The sequence below is a fragment of the Lycorma delicatula genome, chromosome 4, assembly GCF_047948215.1.
Source record: "Lycorma delicatula isolate Av1 chromosome 4, ASM4794821v1, whole genome shotgun sequence".
Lineage (NCBI taxonomy): Eukaryota > Metazoa > Arthropoda > Insecta > Hemiptera > Fulgoridae > Lycorma > Lycorma delicatula.
Window position 1 is genome coordinate 177,490,896 of NC_134458.1, and position 18,027 is coordinate 177,508,922.

Sequence of the window (18,027 nt, forward strand, 5' to 3'; positions counted from 1 at the left end):
TTTCTTCACATTTAATACTCTTACAGAAATTTGTGGTTCATCAGAATATATAAATTATATGGAAATTCATAAAAACATTTTTCTTGTGTAAAGGATCTAAATCTTGTCACTTATTTCTAATATTTGCATATTATCTATGTCGGAGATAATAAATTTTCATACATAAACACATTTTCTTCAGTGGGACCATAGGTGATTTTAATAATTACACTACATTTTTTCTTAGTTCAATCAATATGTAAACAAACTGAACTCATGGATGTACAGCATACTCATACCAAAAATAGCTCATTTCTACTAGCACTTAATAGATGGTAAAATGCATGTCATGCTTCCTACAACCACATTACAAATGCACTGCAAATTAACTATTTTTTACATTATTTTTAATTTGTTACTTATTTGCATTACAAATCCAGATCGGTTAAAACCTGATAAAAAAACCAAATATTTTTATTGCTACAAAACTTCATTTTTACTTATAGTAACAAATTCTTTATTTTGTCTACTTGTTAAAATTAATTTCATACTAAGAATTAGTATAAAATTGTTTGATATCAATTCAACAATATCATTGCTATTGAAATATATTATTACAAACATTACATTCATTATTTCTCAATTATATTAATTTCTTTTTTATCAACTTAAAAAAAGGTTAAAACCACTTCACACTCTCCAAATCATCCATTTAGTCTGACACTACATCAGCAATACTGTCGATTTCATGAGTTTTTCACCAGTTCTCAGCCAATCATTCTGTTATTCATGCTTGAAGTAGATTGTTTATCTAATTTATTTTAAAACCTTTAATGTTTATGGACATTACCCTATCTTTGATAAGGCTCCTGATCATGTCAATAGGGGGAAGAGTACAATGGTGTGGTAGAAGCCTTAAAATACAGTATCAATGTTTTCTCACCATTTTGACAACCACAAATTTTTTATGTTTGTGCTGATGTTTCAAAATTTGTACCAGTTTTAGTTAAATAAAATTATTAAATGGTACATATGTGGTTTTAACCCAAGAAATAATACTTTTGTTTAAATAAGTATTTGGAATACACTCAATTTGAAGATTGGAGTTTGGTGCATTGCCTACAACTATTACCCTTTCTTTTGGTACCTTTTGAAACTAATTTTAAAAAGCATTGCCAACCATCTCTTGGTGAAAATCACTGAAGGCTACTTCATGTCAAAAACTAAATTCCTGTTTTAAATTAAATTATCATCACTCCCAATGTAAATAAATGATTACCTGCATTTACTGGAAATGGATTTTAATTCAGTAGTGAGAATATTTAAGAATGCCTGATTTTATTATCATATTATACTAAGCTTTTGTTATCTATGCTTCATCCTGATAAAATATTTTTCATCCTTCTCTATATTTTTTAATTGCAAGTACTATGTTATAGAATTAAGATTATCTTCTTCATCAGTAATTAATTGTACCTTCTCATTTCTAGGATATGTGATTAAATTTTTTTTTACTACAATTTTTTAAATTAGGCCAGTGTGGGTCATTCATTTATTACCACTAATACTTTATTCAATATTGATGGTTTATTACTGGAAAATAAAGATCACATGCATTTAGTTGAAACTGTTATTCAAACGAACTCATCACATTTCTTTAAAAAGGATATTGTGTTTTTTCTTGCCCAGTGGAGTTAATTTTCCTATCTTCTTTATCTCACATCTGATTCTATCTACAGTAAATGTAAATCACCAGTGAACTCTTCTGTCACCTGTTTTACAGGAATATAATCAAAATTAAAAATCTAAGAGGTGATGAGTTACAGTTGACAACACTAGTAACTACTATTAAGTAATTTTCAATTTTATTTATGTTTAGGTTTAAGAAAAATTTAAAGTCTTCATTTTTATATTTTATGGCTTTAATAATATAGTTATTTAATGATTGTATTAACATTTTGTTAATAAAAACCTGAATTTGTTTCCATTTTACTCGAAAAATTTACGATCCTAGAGGCTTTTAGTGAGCAGGTTACTCAATAAAACAAATCATACACTGCTGACAATAGATTAAAATAACTATATAGTAATAACTATAGTTTAATAACTATATAGTAATAAAAAATGTATAAACAGTATTACAAATTACACACACTTGGGTGAATGGTTCTTGAATCTACATAATTCATGATTTTAGATTAGACAGTAAACTAAATATCCTGTAAACCAGGATTTGTTGATATTAAACCAATTTCTGTAATTTACTGAAGCTTAACAATGATCAGTGCAATCTCCCTACATGGTTCAATAATAAACAGCTAATGAAAAAAGAAAATCAGTCAGCAAAAGTGCTAGACAGAATAAAACAACAAAGTACAAAAAGATAAAATTAACTTAAAAAATTCTCCACAAAATACAAAATAATATTTTTCAATCTTTAAATACAGATTTTTAGATGTGCGCCAAATTAAAAAAATATTTCCAACCCTTAATTTGGAGGAGACTTCAAAATTTAAAGAATTAAAATATTATTTTTTGAATCCTTTTTAAGGTTTTTTTTTTAATGAGGGTTCTCCATATTTTTTATTGTTTTATGCAATACTTACATAGGCCTTTACTTATTAAAAGTATTACTTATGTAATGTTTTTGATAGGCCTAAAAAACACTGGCCATATGAAAAACGTTTTGTGTAAGAAATTCAAAGAGACGAAAACTGCATCTTGATGAAACAAGAAAAGGAATGCCCAGTAACGATATAGACTGTTACTGAGCATGAGCTAAGGCTCTCTGAAATAAAAGAATATTATTCTTATAATATTATATTATTTTTCCTTATTTTATCAATTGGTACACTTCAACAGGTAAAAATTGAAGGAAGTTACTCAAATTTTTGTGAATATACTCTGATATCAGTGAAATTGGTCTGTAAATCATACTATAATAATCAATTATAATTATTAATTAATTAATCAAATTATTATAATCAACTATAATAATTCAATACTAAGCATTATGACAATGAGAAAAAAAGTCAAGTATCTACTGGTTGCCTATATAGACAATCTAAATCTTTATTTTCAAAATCTTCTATTAACATTTTCTGGGAAAACTTACAACTGGATCACTAGAGAAGCTTTCTTTACTAAATTAAAAAAGTCTGATGTGGACACCACATAACCTCCTTCCTTGTATGCCTATTAAATTGCATATACACATTTAAAAAAAATTAAAAGTACATAAAATTTTATTTCATTAATAACTTTTGATATTTTTTCATATATATATATATATATATTTTTTTTTTAACTGTTATTATTGAATTATTTTTTTTTATAGTACATTTTTTTTACAGTCAGAGGTTAATAATTATTAATAAATCATTATATTTAAATTAAAAAAAAAGAAAAGAAGTTGAAGTTGGATTCGAACCGATGTGCCTTCCCTTGCAAGATCCAAATATCTTATTAATTAATATTTTATTCGGCTCTAACTCTGGAACCAACGAAAATAAGTACCACTTATGATATATCGTTGGAAAGCTCTCAATGAGGGCTTATTACTGCAGTTAAGAAAAAGTCCAAAATCCAATTTTTTTGGATTTTGGGCTTTTTTAGACACTTTTGGTCCAGTCAATTTCAATCATAAGGGGAGGTGCATAACTACATGTTTTTTTTTTTTTTTTTTGTCTTCAGTCATTTGACTGGTTTGATGCAGCTCTCCAAGATTCCCTATCTAGTGCTAGTCGTTTCATTTCAGCATACCCTCTACATCCTACATCCCTAACAATTTGTTTTACATATTCCAAACGTGGCCTGCCTACACAATTTTTCCCTTCTACCTGTCCTTCCAAAATTAAAGCGACTATTCCAGGATGCCTTAGTATGTGGCCTATAAGTCTGTCTCTTCTTTTAAGTATATTTTTCCAAATGCTTCTTTCTTCATCTATTTGCCGCAATAGCTCCTCATTTGTCACTTTATCCACCCATCTGATTTTTAACATTCTCCTATAGCACCACATTTCAAAAGCTTCTAACCTTTTCTTCTCAGATACTCCGATTGTCCAAGTTTCACTTCCATATAAAGCGACACTCCAAACATACACTTTCAAAAATCTTTTCCTGACATTTAAATTAATTTTTGATGTAAACAACTTATATTTCTTACTGAAGGCTCGTTTAGCTTGTGCTATTCGGCATTTTATATCGCTCCTGCTTCGTCCATCTTTAGTAATTGTACTTCCCAAATAACAAAATTCTTCTACCTCCATAATCTTTTCTCCTCCTATTTTCACATTCAGTGGTCCATCTTTGTTATTTCTACTACATTTCATTACTTTTGTTTTGTTCTTGTTTATTTTCATGCGATAGTTCTTGCGTAGGACTTCATCTATGCCGTTCATTGTTTCTTCTAAATCCTTTTTATTCTCGGCTAGAATTACTATATCATCAGCAAATCGTAGCATCTTTATCTTTTCACCTTGTACTGTTACTCCGAATCTAAATTGTTCTTTAACATCATTAACTGCTAGTTCCATGTAAAGATTAAAAAGTAACGGAGATAGGGAACATCCTTGTCGGACTCACTTTCTTATTATGGCTTCTTTCTTATGTTCTTCAATTGCTACTGTTGCTGTTTGGTTCCTGTACATGTTAGCAATTGTTCTTCTATCTCTGTATTTGAACCCTAGTTTTTTTAAAATGCTGAACATTTTATTCCAGTCTACGTTATTGAATGCCTTTTCTAGGTCTATAAACGCCAAGTATGTTGGTTTGTTTTTCTTTAATCTTCCTTCTACTATTAATCTGAGGCCTAAAATTGCTTCCCTTGTCCCTATACTTTTCCTGAAACCAAATTGGTCTTCTCCTAACACTTCCTCCACTCTCCTCTCAATTCTTCTGTATAGAATTCTAGTTAAGATTTTTGATGCATGACTAGTTAAACTAATTGTTCTGTATTCTTCACATTTATCTGCCCCTGATTTCTTTGGTATCATTACTATAACACTTTTTTTGAAGTCTGACGGAAATTCCCCTTTTTCATAAATATTACACACCAGTTTGTATAATCTTTGCCCAGCCCGTATTCACCCACTATATTTCCTTCCTTGCCTTTTCCAATGCTTGCATTCCAATCTCCAACTATTATTAAATTTTCATCTCCTTTTACGTGTTTAATTGCTTCATCAATCTCTTCGTATACACATTCTATCTCATCATCATCATGGGCGCTTGTAGGCATATAGACGTTAACAATCGTTGTCGGTTTAGGTTTTGAATTTATCCTTATTACAATGACTCTATCACTATGCGTCTTGAAATACTCCACTCTCCTCCCTATTTTCTTGTTCATCACGAAACCTACTCCTGCCTGCCCATTATTTGATGCTGAGTTAATTACTCTAAAGTCACCCGACCAAAAGTCGCCTTCCTCTTCCCACCGAATCTCACTAATTCCTACTATATCCACGTTTACTCTATCCATTTCCCTTTTTAAATTCTCTAGCCTACCAACCTTTTTTAAGCTTCTAACATTCCACGCTCCGACTCGTAGAATGTTATTTTTTACTTTTCTGGTGACCCCTTCCTTAGTAGTCCCCACCCGGAGATCCGAACGGGGGACTATTTTACCTCCGGAATATTTTACCAAGGAAGGCGCCTCCATTATTGCTTTTGAAAATGCAGAGAGCCACATTTTCTTGGAAAAAAAAAACAGCTGTAGTTTTCCATTGCTTTCAGCTGCGCAGTACTCAGAGGACTGAGTGATGTTGATATGGCCGTTTAAGTCATTGTGACTCACGCCCCTAACAACTACTGAAAGAGCTGCTGCCCTCTTTCAGGAATCATTCCTTAGTCTGGCTCTCAACAGATACCTCTCCGATATGGTTGCACCTTCGGTCCAGCTACTCTGTATCCCTGAGCACTCAAGCCCCCTCACCAACGGCAAGGTCTCATGATTCATAGAGGAGGAACTACATGTTACAACAGTCATAAATCCAAAATTTCAACATCCTACGGCTAATAGTTTTTGAGTGATGCGAGATACATACATGCATATGTACAAATGTCACACAGATACTAGTCAAAATGGATAATTCCATTGAAACCTGAAAACCAACATTTTTGCGATCACAATACTTCCTTAACTTCTTACAAGGAAGTAAAAAGGATCATAAAAACTGATTCACTTGGTGAGAAGTAAGGTGAATATATATATAAAAAACAAATATTGATATAATTGAGAATCTCTTTATTTTTTCTTGAGATTTTTGTTAAAAATTGATCATAAATTTATGCAACATAAATTTTTTCTTTATGAATACTATGTACAAATAATCTACATTTAAAATAATTATGTGTAAATTATGATATTCAAGTAATTAAATCAGTTTTAGTAATATTTTGTTGCCATTTTACAAATTTTAACAGCCTTAAAATTGCTGCTGGTGTTATTCCTGGCACTCGGCTGGCAGCTGCTATCTGAAACATACATTTAGTGTGGTTAAAGGTTAGTTTCTAATGTTAACTTATAACAAAAATGTAAATAATATAAACTAAATAAATATTACGACACATAAATATTAAGAATATGTATATACCAGTAAACAATAAATAAATATTAACAAGAATACAAAATAAAACATGTTACATAAAGTAATATACCACCCATATTTATTTTATAGAAAAATAAAAAAAAAATAAATTATTATTAATCTTTTCTGTTATAATTATTATTTTTGAAAATTAATATAATTTTAATATTGCTAGCATAATAATAATAACAATAATGAAAATCTCCTTACAGTCTGTGGTTGAACAGCAATTAATTTTTCCTTATCTTCTGCTGACAGTGATAATCTCTTCCTAAAACAAAAAGGTAATTTTTCTAACCTGTAAAACTAGACTAGAAAATGATCTTTTATAATAGAAAAACTTTAATCAATGTTAATAGGAAACATAAATCCGAATACTTACCAGAATGAAGATAAATACACATGAATGCATAAGCATATAAAAAATACAAAAACAAAAAAATGAATGCATGATGAGTACAGAGATATGTGATAACATTTAATTTGATTGTTCTTTTAATTTTTCTGTTATACTCTTTGAATTTATGTTCTCTTCTTGAGGTGACAGAAAGTTGACTGTTGTATACAGTATTTTTATGTATTCTTTATATCTACTAGTAATTTTGTGATATACAATTACCTAAAGGTGCAACGAATATTAATGAGGTATCCTAACAACTATTAAATACATGAGGGGTGTTCAGAATGTTCTTGGTCTGACAAAGAAAACATAAGATTTTTCAAATATTTTTTAAATTATTTTTCAATGTAGTTGCCTTGCAATTCGATACATTTAGACCATTGACTTTCCATCTTTTTCATACCATCAGTACAATCCGATCTGTCCAACTCACAAAAAAAGTGGTTGTCTTAACTTTGACCTAATCATTTCAAATGAATCTTCCTCCAGAGAGCGATTTCTTCAAGGTTTGGGAAGAGGTATTGCTGGGAAAAAATCCATCAAATACTTCAATTCGATAACAGTTGCTTCAATTTGAAGTGCATATTGATGCACTTCAAATTGAAGCAACAATTTGAGACGTGCATGTAGACGCATTATCGTGATGAAAGAATATTTTCTTTTTGGCTACATGTGAATGTTTAACAAGAATAGCACCCTCAATCAGTTCAGTAGTGAAGTGTATGATGGAACTATTTTAGCTTTCTTTGATTCATTTTAACCTTCTCCCATCCACTGTTTGGTCTCTGGCATGTACAGTGAATCCATTTTCACCTACAATTATAAAACATCAAAGATGCTGTGCAGAATTACATTCAATTTAAATAAGTCTAAACACCCTTGAGAAGTATTAAGTCAAATGCATTTTTTGTTGGTTGTTAACAAATGCAACACCGATTGAGACGAAAGTTTTTTGATAGCCAAAACATTATGTAAAGTGTAGTGAACATGTTCTATTAAAATGTTTGCAATGTCAGCAAGCTTCAGTTAGTTTTCATTTAATTTGGCAATGTGGAGTTTGTGACAATTTCATAGGTTGCAGTGGTTTTCATCATCTTGAATGGAAATATGATCATGTTTAATATTAACATGTATGTATGTACGTATTAACAAATGTATGTTCATTGGGGTTAAATCTTTTAAAACAAAGGTATCATACTCACAATGTCAAGTCTATTTTTTCATATATTATTCTATGGAAATGAAATGTTTTTAAAAAAGTAAATATGAAAATATTCTTTTTGTACTTTATAAAAGCTACAATTTCAACTTCATTTTTCAGAAAATATCAAAACTTGTTTGCTTTAATATATCACCACAAACAAATAACTAAATGCAAGCATCTGAAACTTTGTCATATCTTTATTAGGGTGACAAATTTCTGAATCACCTTATACAACTATAGTTAATCAATTAAATCACTACAATTACTACAACTCCACACAACAATTAATGAATTCCTATAACTATACAACTAATCAGCTATTTCATATTATTGATCAACTAGTCGCTACAATTAATAAAACTCCAATAACACACAATACATGTAATGTGATTTGAAAATCAAATTTTATTAAATATTTCCAGAAAATCATTAGTAACTTCACACTTATTTGCAATTTAAGAAATCAGAACTAATATTACAAGATTTTATTTTATAATCTTTTCAATCCCAACTGATTTTAATTTCTCAGTGGAAAATATTCAGTGTTGGTTTTCACATCTGAACTTATTAAATTTTACTTAAAATTAGGGAACCATATCAATACTTTATAAATTTAAAAAAAACTGTAAGTCACAGTCAAGTTGATATAATACTAAAATGTGAAATTTATTTTTAACTAGTTATTATTTATCAAAATGATAATACAATGAATTTGATACACTTACATTACACCTAATTAAAATATTTACTTACATTCAGAGACCTGGTGCATAGAAAAATCTTAAAGATAACAATTAAAGTATTTTATTGATTGCTAATATCAAAATATTAACAGATAAACCATCAGCTGAAAGGTGCCTTTTTATATAAAAAAAAAACAATTATTATATCAATAATATGATTGGTTGATGGGAGGTTCTTCTCAATCAGCATATTTTTTTTTAAATACTGCATTTCGATGAGTCAATTAATGTATAAATATAAACCACATTAAAAGAAAACGTAGGGTAATATTTTTAAAATTTCACTTCCAGATTGATTCTGGTATTATTAGCAGAAAGAGGATTAAAAATTGAATATATATATATAAAATAAATTTAAGTATATCTATTTAAGTTTAGTTCCTCTATTTTGTGGCCAAACCCCAGCAAAGTCTATCCTTCAGTATCTTCCAATGTCAAATGTGTTTTAATATATTTCATTCTACACTGAAATGCTTATGAAAAGATAAATAAGAAAATATTCCCTTTTAAATATCAGAAAAATACTACTTTTTTTTAACATACTTTCTTAAAACTAACAAATATATTTTTTATCTTTGAAGAAGGTAATGGAAAACTACTTTACTTTTCACTTTCACAAGCAAGCCTACCATGGGGCTTGTTATTGTTGAAAAGGCTGTCATTTTCGGGAATGGCTTGTGTCACATATCAGATTGCCTACAATCATTATAATTATGGCACAAAGAAAAATCTTTTGTTTTAAAAGTAAGGAATTAGCCTTACAACTTCAATTTCAGAAATTAACCTGCTAAAGATAATCCTGCTAAGCCGAGAAACTACTATAAGTGAAAGATTAGCTAACAAAAAAAAAACTGATTAGTTAATTAGCACTGATTAGCAAACCAGCAGAAAGCTGGTTGGTGAACAGATTTGTGTTGCACTGAGTCTTTATCCTTAGTTTTGGACTGTAAATCTGAAAGGGTTAGTCTCCAATCTGCCCAAAAAGCTGGTTTTGAGTTTTCTCTCTTCAATCTGTTGCAACATTTTCAATATGTTTGAACACCTAGGTGATAGCCTCACTTCCAAAGATAATGTTTTTTGGATCACTCCCTCCAAGAACCAGTAACACTACTTTAATTTCAAGAAAAAATAATAAACAGCAATTAAACTGAATTTAATGTAATAAAAACAGAAGAGGTTTATGAAGCTGGTGAAACTGAGGGAACTGATTGGCAAAGTGTATGACATAAAACATGGAATAGAAGACTGAGAGCTCTCAAAACCATAACACTGCAGTACTGAGGAACCACCACTAATAACTCGTATAAGAAATAATATAATTAAAAAATTAATACATCCAAGTTTTATAAATTACAAACAAAAACTCATTTACTTACATCCATTGTAAAAGATAAATATAATAAAAATCACCAAAATTGTTAATTTTTTATGATACTTTAAGCTTTGTTTTCTATGACATGGAAGTCAGATAGTATCATGAGGGAATGTTTTTAAGAAATGTCTCAGATACAGAGTATTTAATGCACAATTTATTAACATTATTGTACTTAGTAAATTCTTACTATCCCTACAGTGATTTATTAGTTCAATTTTTATTGAGAAACAATCATAACTATTTTAAAACTAATGATATTTTAATTACAACTTACGAGGCATAATCTATGTCCGGTGGAATTATTAATGCTTCATCCCTTCGTATTTGATTTACATCATCATTCTGTTGTAAAACAACGAGATGGTATAATGCCTCATATAATATTCTGTTATGTAATTTTTTATCCCTTAATAATTCTCCATCAAAAAACTGTGGTAGTTTTATTATCAGCTGATCAGCAGTCACTTGTCCATTGGGTAAACTTAGCATATCAAAAGCACTGTAAAATGTACATCAAACAAAATTAACTCCGTCTAACACATACGAACACAAGCAGAACAACAAACACAGTAGAGATATTCAACAAAGATATTATACTTCTGGCTAACCTTTTTTAAAAATAAAGGTCATTCAAATTTCAGAGAACTACTAAAGAAGTTAATATATTTATAATAACATAAGAAATAGAAACAGAAAAACAAAAAACTTAAATAAATATATGTGATATTTTATTTTCTTAAAAATAAAATGTACTACTAACCTAAAATCCAATCTTTCAATGATTATATGTTAAAAAATTCTGAAAAAATACATTTATTTATTGTTTAAAGTTATTAAAATAGCAATAAAAAAAATACTTACAAAAATTAAGAAGTATTTTACATATACAGGAACTTTTTTTCTTAAGCAAGGGTAATTTTGGGATTAAAAAAGTGAATAACAGAAAAACTTACTACATAAAAACTAATAATTTTAGTTAGCTTCAAACAAATTTCTTGTCGGTGATTTAACAAATTAATTACTTCACTTTTCAGTACATCATTTTCGAACCTCTTCAGTACTAACTGTTGTTAAGCAAAAAAATTGTATTAATTTCTAGATGTGAGTTCAGGACTATTCACTGGATATTCAAGGATTTCACAGCAAAGCCACCTAATTCTTGAATTTTTGTTGCAATTAGTAGTCAACCACCACCCATTCACAACTTCCAGTAACTCAATTTTTCTATTAAAATTGAGTAAATTACAAAGCACAACACTTTTGGAAATTCATTTGATAACTGTGAAAATCATTTGTTTTTATGAAATTTTTCATTCCTTTTTCCAACAAAACATTTACCACAGATGGGTGATGGATATTCTTTATTGTAAACATTCATTCTGCTTTCTTGAAACAAATGACACTATTTTTTAATTCTAATTTCACACATAACATTTGGTTCATTAACATTTCACATTTCTTTGTGGATTTCAGCAGCAGATTTATTTTTCACCATTGGGAAACAAATTACTACTTGAGCCTAACACTATGATGGTATTTATTTAGCACTAATTTCAACTGGGTTATTCATGGCAACTAGGATGAATTGAACAATTGTTGCCAAATGAGTACCGATACAAATAAAAATGCTATGCAAGCGCTATCTGTTTTCAATGTGTAACTAAATGGCAAAATTGAAACATCTTTTACCTTGAGAAATATAACCTATAACTGGTGTTTAAAATTTTATGAATTGTACAACTACGGGAACTATCTATGTGAAGTGAATACCATGTGTGAATTGAAACGTATCATATCACATTCTGTTAAGAGCTTCTTTGTTATGAACATCTTATTCGACAACTATTTAAAGAAGTTGTTATTTATGTCATTTTACATGAGTGATTTACATGAGCAACATATTAACATGAAATTTTCTGTAACTCTGAAATAAAAATGGTTATGGGGACATATGAACTGCAAGCTTACTGAGATGATGTTTAATCCATGCTCAATGTTTATACAATTTAAAAACAGATGTGATTAGGTTGATAATGATATGCTGGATTAAAAGGGTATCAACATTAACAATGGTCTCTTGAGACACAAAAGTCAGAGGTTATATGATTACTACTAATTGGAAACTAGCAGATTAGTGCAATATTTTAACTGGCATGGGCCATAATATTCTACAGAAAAATTTAGCGATGCATCAAACTGAAGAAAGGTTTGTACCCTAATTGATATCACAAGACTAAAAAGACTAAAGTGTTGTCATTTGCTCACAAATGACAACACATCATAGCCGCTATGATGATGAAACACTTTTAAATAACATCATGACAGGTAATGAAACATGGGTTTAAAGTACAATGCTGAAACTAAACTCGAGTCTTCATAATGCGTAAGGAAAAGTCAAGACTCAAAGAATATATTGTATAGGTGTCACTTTAAAGCGCATTAAAAATGATCAAATGTCAATGTCATATAGACGGGTTTTATTTACAAGAAGATGTTCACTACAAATTTTTGCTAGAAGGATAAACTCTAATCTGGCATTAATATATTTAACTTTTAAAACGACAATGAAAAAATGTCAAGCAGGCCTGATCTCTAGAGCCCTAGGGCTACAAATGTTATATGACAATAATGCAGTCTTGCAATCAGTGTTGTTAATCTGTGAGTTTTTCAAAATATAGAATAACTGTTTTTCCATAATCCTTGCATATTCCTGATCTGGTCCAAGCAGACGTTATTTATTACCTAAACTCAAATCAATGTTAAATGGCCAAAGATTTTACAAGACTGAGATTACAAAACAATTTTTACAGAGCAATGAAGGTGATTTTAATATCAAAGCTTTCTAAAGTGAAAACTTAGCTGGGTAAATATTTAAGTAGAAGAGGGGTTTACTTTGAGGTTAAAAGACCCACCAGGTTGGTCTATGGTGAACTCGTCATCGCAAATCAGTTGATTTCGAAGTCAAATTTCTACGGTTCAAATCCTAGAAAAGGCTTTTATATGGATTTGAATACTAGATTGTGGATACTGGTGTTCTTTGGTGGTAGGGTTTCAATTAACCACACATCTCAACAACAGTTTACCAGAATGTACAAGACTACACTTCATTTACAATCATAAATACCATCCTCTGAACTAATACCTAACGGTGGTCCGAAGACTAAACAGAAAAAATAGACTTTGAGGTTAAAAGATAAACGACTCTTTGATAAGCTCTAATAAATAATAAAGGAAAAGGTTGTTTTTGAACAGAACTGAGAAAACTTTTATATACACTAATGTGAATAAAATTAAAAGCAAATAGATAAAACTAAAATATGACCTTGATGAGTCTTGTTTTCTGTAATGAGAGTAGTAAATTTTCAACGAATCAAATGAAGAATATTTCTTTTTATAATTTAAAATCCTTTTCAATCAATAAATTGTTAGGTGATGAGTAAAGCAGTAAAAACTATATCCTTAAACACGACGGTTCTGTAACACCTGGATTGCTTCACGGAAAGACATTCTGTAAATTGAAGAGTCTGAAGCAAATGTTAATGATTTACTTTCTATAAATCGCTAGTCAGAGAAGCTAAGTATAGTTTTCTACATGTTGAATGATCATAGCAGTACATGCTATTTAAATACTTAAAAAAGATTGTTTTGAGGTGAATCCACTGAAAAGCACTTCTAAAGCACACTAATTCATGGTAGATTGCCAATTAAACTTCAGTAATTTCTAATGCAACCCATAAAACAATGACTTTTCTTTTACATAAAAAGGAATCTGCTCAAATCATAATATTTACTTAACACTAAATGAGAATGAAACCAAAACCAAACTGAAAGAACAAGAACAGCTGAAATTTAATTATGGAGGTTTCTTTACCCCACCATGATCATATACGTATGATTTAGAGTGTACAATATAAAACTGCTTTTTATTCATCAGTATCTAATAAAAAAAAAAATAAAATAACAGGAAAAGATTATATTAGAAATACTTCATACTATATTAATGGTATATACCCAGATACCTTTTAAATTCATTGGACTTAGATGAAGGTAAGTGAAAAATATTCTTCCACTCACTCAAAGGTTTTCTAATAGATTTAAGTAATGAAAGTGTATCATTAAATTTCCTTTGTACCTTATCTGTTATTTCCATTCTTTCCACTGATACACAACCGACATCATAACCTGAAAATTTATAAAAGAAGAACTTGTAAAGAAATTTCTTAACAACTCATTGGCGTTTAATAAATTTTAATAAAAAAAATTAACTTTCATCATCTAAACACTAAACAGTTGGAACTGTAAGAAATTCATACTCACCTGCTGAGTTAGCAGCCAGTTTCTTACAATCATACTCAGCTCACTACCACAGAATAAAATTATATAATATTTCTCTTCAAAAAAATAGATAGCATTATTATTTTTCTAGAGAACTAGCAAAAATCAAGAAGTAGGACTCTGCAATGCTGTAGTTAAGCTTGCTTTGCATACATGATTTTTTTTAACCTTTTAAAAAAATTAATTAATGTCTTCAATGCACTATTTTATTTATGATGGTGTAATGTGTTGAAAATGTTACTGCATTGATTTCTCATAGATTTGGCAATGTTCAAGCTGAGAAGATCCTTAATACATCTTTTTTATCTGTTCTATGACTATTCAAATAATAATTCACAAAGTTTTACAGTAGATACAGACATGAAAACCTTTTATTCTTAATAAGATTTGGATACCATAATTCAAAATGTTTATTAAGAAATGTATTTTAAGACTCAGTAAACATTTGGCAAATGGGTCACACAAATAAAAGAATGGTATAAACTCTTTCAAAAAAGGTTACCTTTGTGAAAAGTGATTAATGTTCTAATTGGCTATAAATAACTTAAAATGCTGATGTTACCAAAAGTTTGGAATTTAATTATAAAAGCTCACAGTAAGTTGAACATCTGAGAAATTGCTTGTTGGTAAAGTTTTAACAAATACAATTTTAATAGGTGATTTTTATTGGATATACACAGAGCTGCAAAATTTGAATCAAGTTGAACAAAAAGAATTTCACACTGATGTTGCACATGATATAGTGAAGTCATCAAAAGCTATTTTGTTTCTAAAATCATAACAGATAATAAAAGTAATGTATACAAGTACAACCTAGAGACCAAGACTAAGCCATCACAGGAGAAGTCACCAATTTCTGTCAGGCCAAAGAAACCAAGATATAGGTGAAGAGCAAAAAAATGATGCTGAAAGTTTTTTGACCACCAAGGAATTGTTATGATCATAAATATGTTCCAGAAGACTGTACAATTAATAAATGGAAGCACTATATCATTTTTTGGTCATGAAAGGACTAGACCAGTAGAAATGGAACATTTGGAAACTACATCATGACCATGTCCCAGTTCAATCCTAACACCAAGTTCAGAACTTTTAAACTAAACATGTTGCTCAGGTTTCCAAAACAGTTTACAACATGGGTTTCAAGAGATTTCTGGTTATTCTTCAAATTGAAAATGCTGCTTTAAGGGTAGCAATTAGAGAATTGAAAGGACATTATGAAAAATGCAACGACTCCTAAATATTTCTCTGAAATAAGACTTCTAAAAATGTTTTGAACAATGGAACAAGACCAGGAGCATGTTGAATCACAAGGTTACTACTTCTAAGTGGTTAAAAAACTAGAATAAAAATGCAAAAAAAAAATATTTTGTTCAATCCTTTAAGATCAGATACTTTTTAAACAGATCTTGTGTGACAATAATGTTAATAATAATTACACAACAACAAGCTGATAATTTGGTACTAACTAACAGGATACCTTTTTTGGTTAATCTTATATCAGCATTATCAGGTCGCAGCATCAAACGGAATTCAGCTCGGGTTGTAAACATCCTATATGGTTCATTAGTTCCATACGTTGTAAGATCATCAACCAAAACTCCAATATACCCTTCAGTACGATCAATTCTTAATGGTGGCTTGTTTAATGCAGATGCAGCAGCATTAATACCTGCAAGAATGCCTTGAGCTGCAGCTTCTTCATAACCAGTAGTGCCATTTATTTGTCCAGCTAAAAATAATCCATTTATTTTTTTAGTTTCTAATGTAGGTAACAACTCCCTTGGATCGATGAAATCATATTCTACACCATAGCCTATAATAAGAAAAATGAAAAATAATATTATAAATTAATCTATTTTGTAAATTATTAATATGTTCAATTTATTACTCTTTCACAACATTAATCCTCTCAAATAGAGATACTTTACAGATATAACTGCCACTTGCTTTTTTTCTGTACTTGTAACATTTAAGTTCACTGCCTTATAATTATTTTTTAAAAGGGTTTTTACAAATGTGCTACAGTATTTAAATGTATATTTTTCTTAAATATTACAAAATGATTTCTGTTTTGGAAAAATAGTTATTCCATCACAACGGTTTTATTATTTTATACTATAATTACATTATTATTTATTGTTCAAATAAACAGCAGAATTTTTTCCTTTTGCTCTTTGATAGATTAAATACATTAATATTTTTTTAATTAATTAAACTGCAATTAAAAAAAATCAACTTTGTTTTGATAATTTTAAATACTACAGAAAAAAGAAAAATAACAAAAGAGATAAAAATGAGTGAGGCTAGTTTTGTTTTTATATGTTTTCATTATTGAAAGCAATTTAATCAATTAAGTGTTTGAATTCTAACATTTTAAAATTAAACTGCAATTAAAAAAAATCAACTTTGTTTTGATCATTTTAAATACTACAGAAAAAAAGAAAAACAATAAAAATAACAAAAGAGATAAAAATGAGTGAGGCTAGTTTTGTCTTTATATGTCTTCATTACTGAAAGCAATTTAATCAATTAAGTGTTTGAATTCTAACATACAATTTAGCTCCTTCAAAGTACACTTCTATTATATACACTTTTCCCAATATTCCTTACATTTTGAGCACAGTCTGCAATCTTGCTTTTATGGATTTTACTGTTTCAAAACTCTATCCTTTTAACAACTATTTTAATTTTGAAAATAAAAACAAGCTAGCAGGGGCTAGGTCAAGTGGTGTAGTGGGTAGGAGATAACACAGCAAATGTTTTGTACAAAATGCACGACTAGCAGCACTGTGTGGATTGGCATACTGTCATGATGGTGAACCCACAAGTTGTCGGATTTCTTCTTCACTTTTTATGAAGAATTATTTCTAAGAAGTAATGACAATTGACTGTGCCCTGCAGGTAAAAACTCATAGTGAACACTACCTTTGATGTAAAAAAAAATCCTGTCAATTTCACCTTTGGTTTTGAACAACTTCTGCAAGCCTATTTCAGTCTCTGTGATGATTTTCAAACCCATTGCAATGAGTCAGACTTTGTTCCCACATTCATGTCTGAATATGTTATCGCTAACTCTTATCATTGGGCAAGAAGGTTTCATCATCATTTACATGATTCAAAAGTTCGTGACAGATCACAACACAACTGTCTTTCTGTTCTTGTCAAGAGCTTCAGAATGATATTGACGGTGATACAATGCATTTCTAATTTTTCAGTGATGATTTTGTGACGATGAACCCCCAAAATTTTAATCCTTTCTGTTATCTTGTGAACTGTTAAACATTGAATTGACTTCACAAATCATTTACTTGGGCAATATGGGATATGTCCATTGATGTTGGTGGTTTTCCACAATGAAATTTGTTTTCAGCAGTTTCTCTACCATTTTTAAAATGCAC

General features: G+C 29.5%; 1 protein-coding gene across 2 annotated transcripts in view; it reads right to left on the reverse strand.

The window, feature by feature from the left end:
- Positions 1–6,209: 6,209 nt before the first annotated feature.
- The window catches only part of LOC142324103 (5-taurinomethyluridine-[tRNA] synthase subunit MTO1, mitochondrial), a 28,752-nt gene continuing 16,934 nt past the window's right edge, over positions 6,210–18,027 (reverse strand). The window contains exons 8-12 of one of the 2 annotated variants that reach the window (XM_075364755.1): positions 16,107–16,442; positions 14,311–14,473; positions 10,566–10,790; positions 6,780–6,840; positions 6,210–6,452 (exon numbers count right to left, since the gene is read on the reverse strand). In XM_075364755.1, coding sequence (XP_075220870.1) covers positions 6,426–6,452; positions 6,780–6,840; positions 10,566–10,790; positions 14,311–14,473; positions 16,107–16,442 — 812 coding nt within the window. In that variant the 3' untranslated portion in view covers positions 6,210–6,425. Of the gene's footprint in view, positions 6,457–6,779; positions 6,841–10,565; positions 10,791–14,310; positions 14,474–16,106; positions 16,443–18,027 lie in introns of both variants that reach the window. The other variant, XM_075364754.1, reaches the window with a different exon arrangement.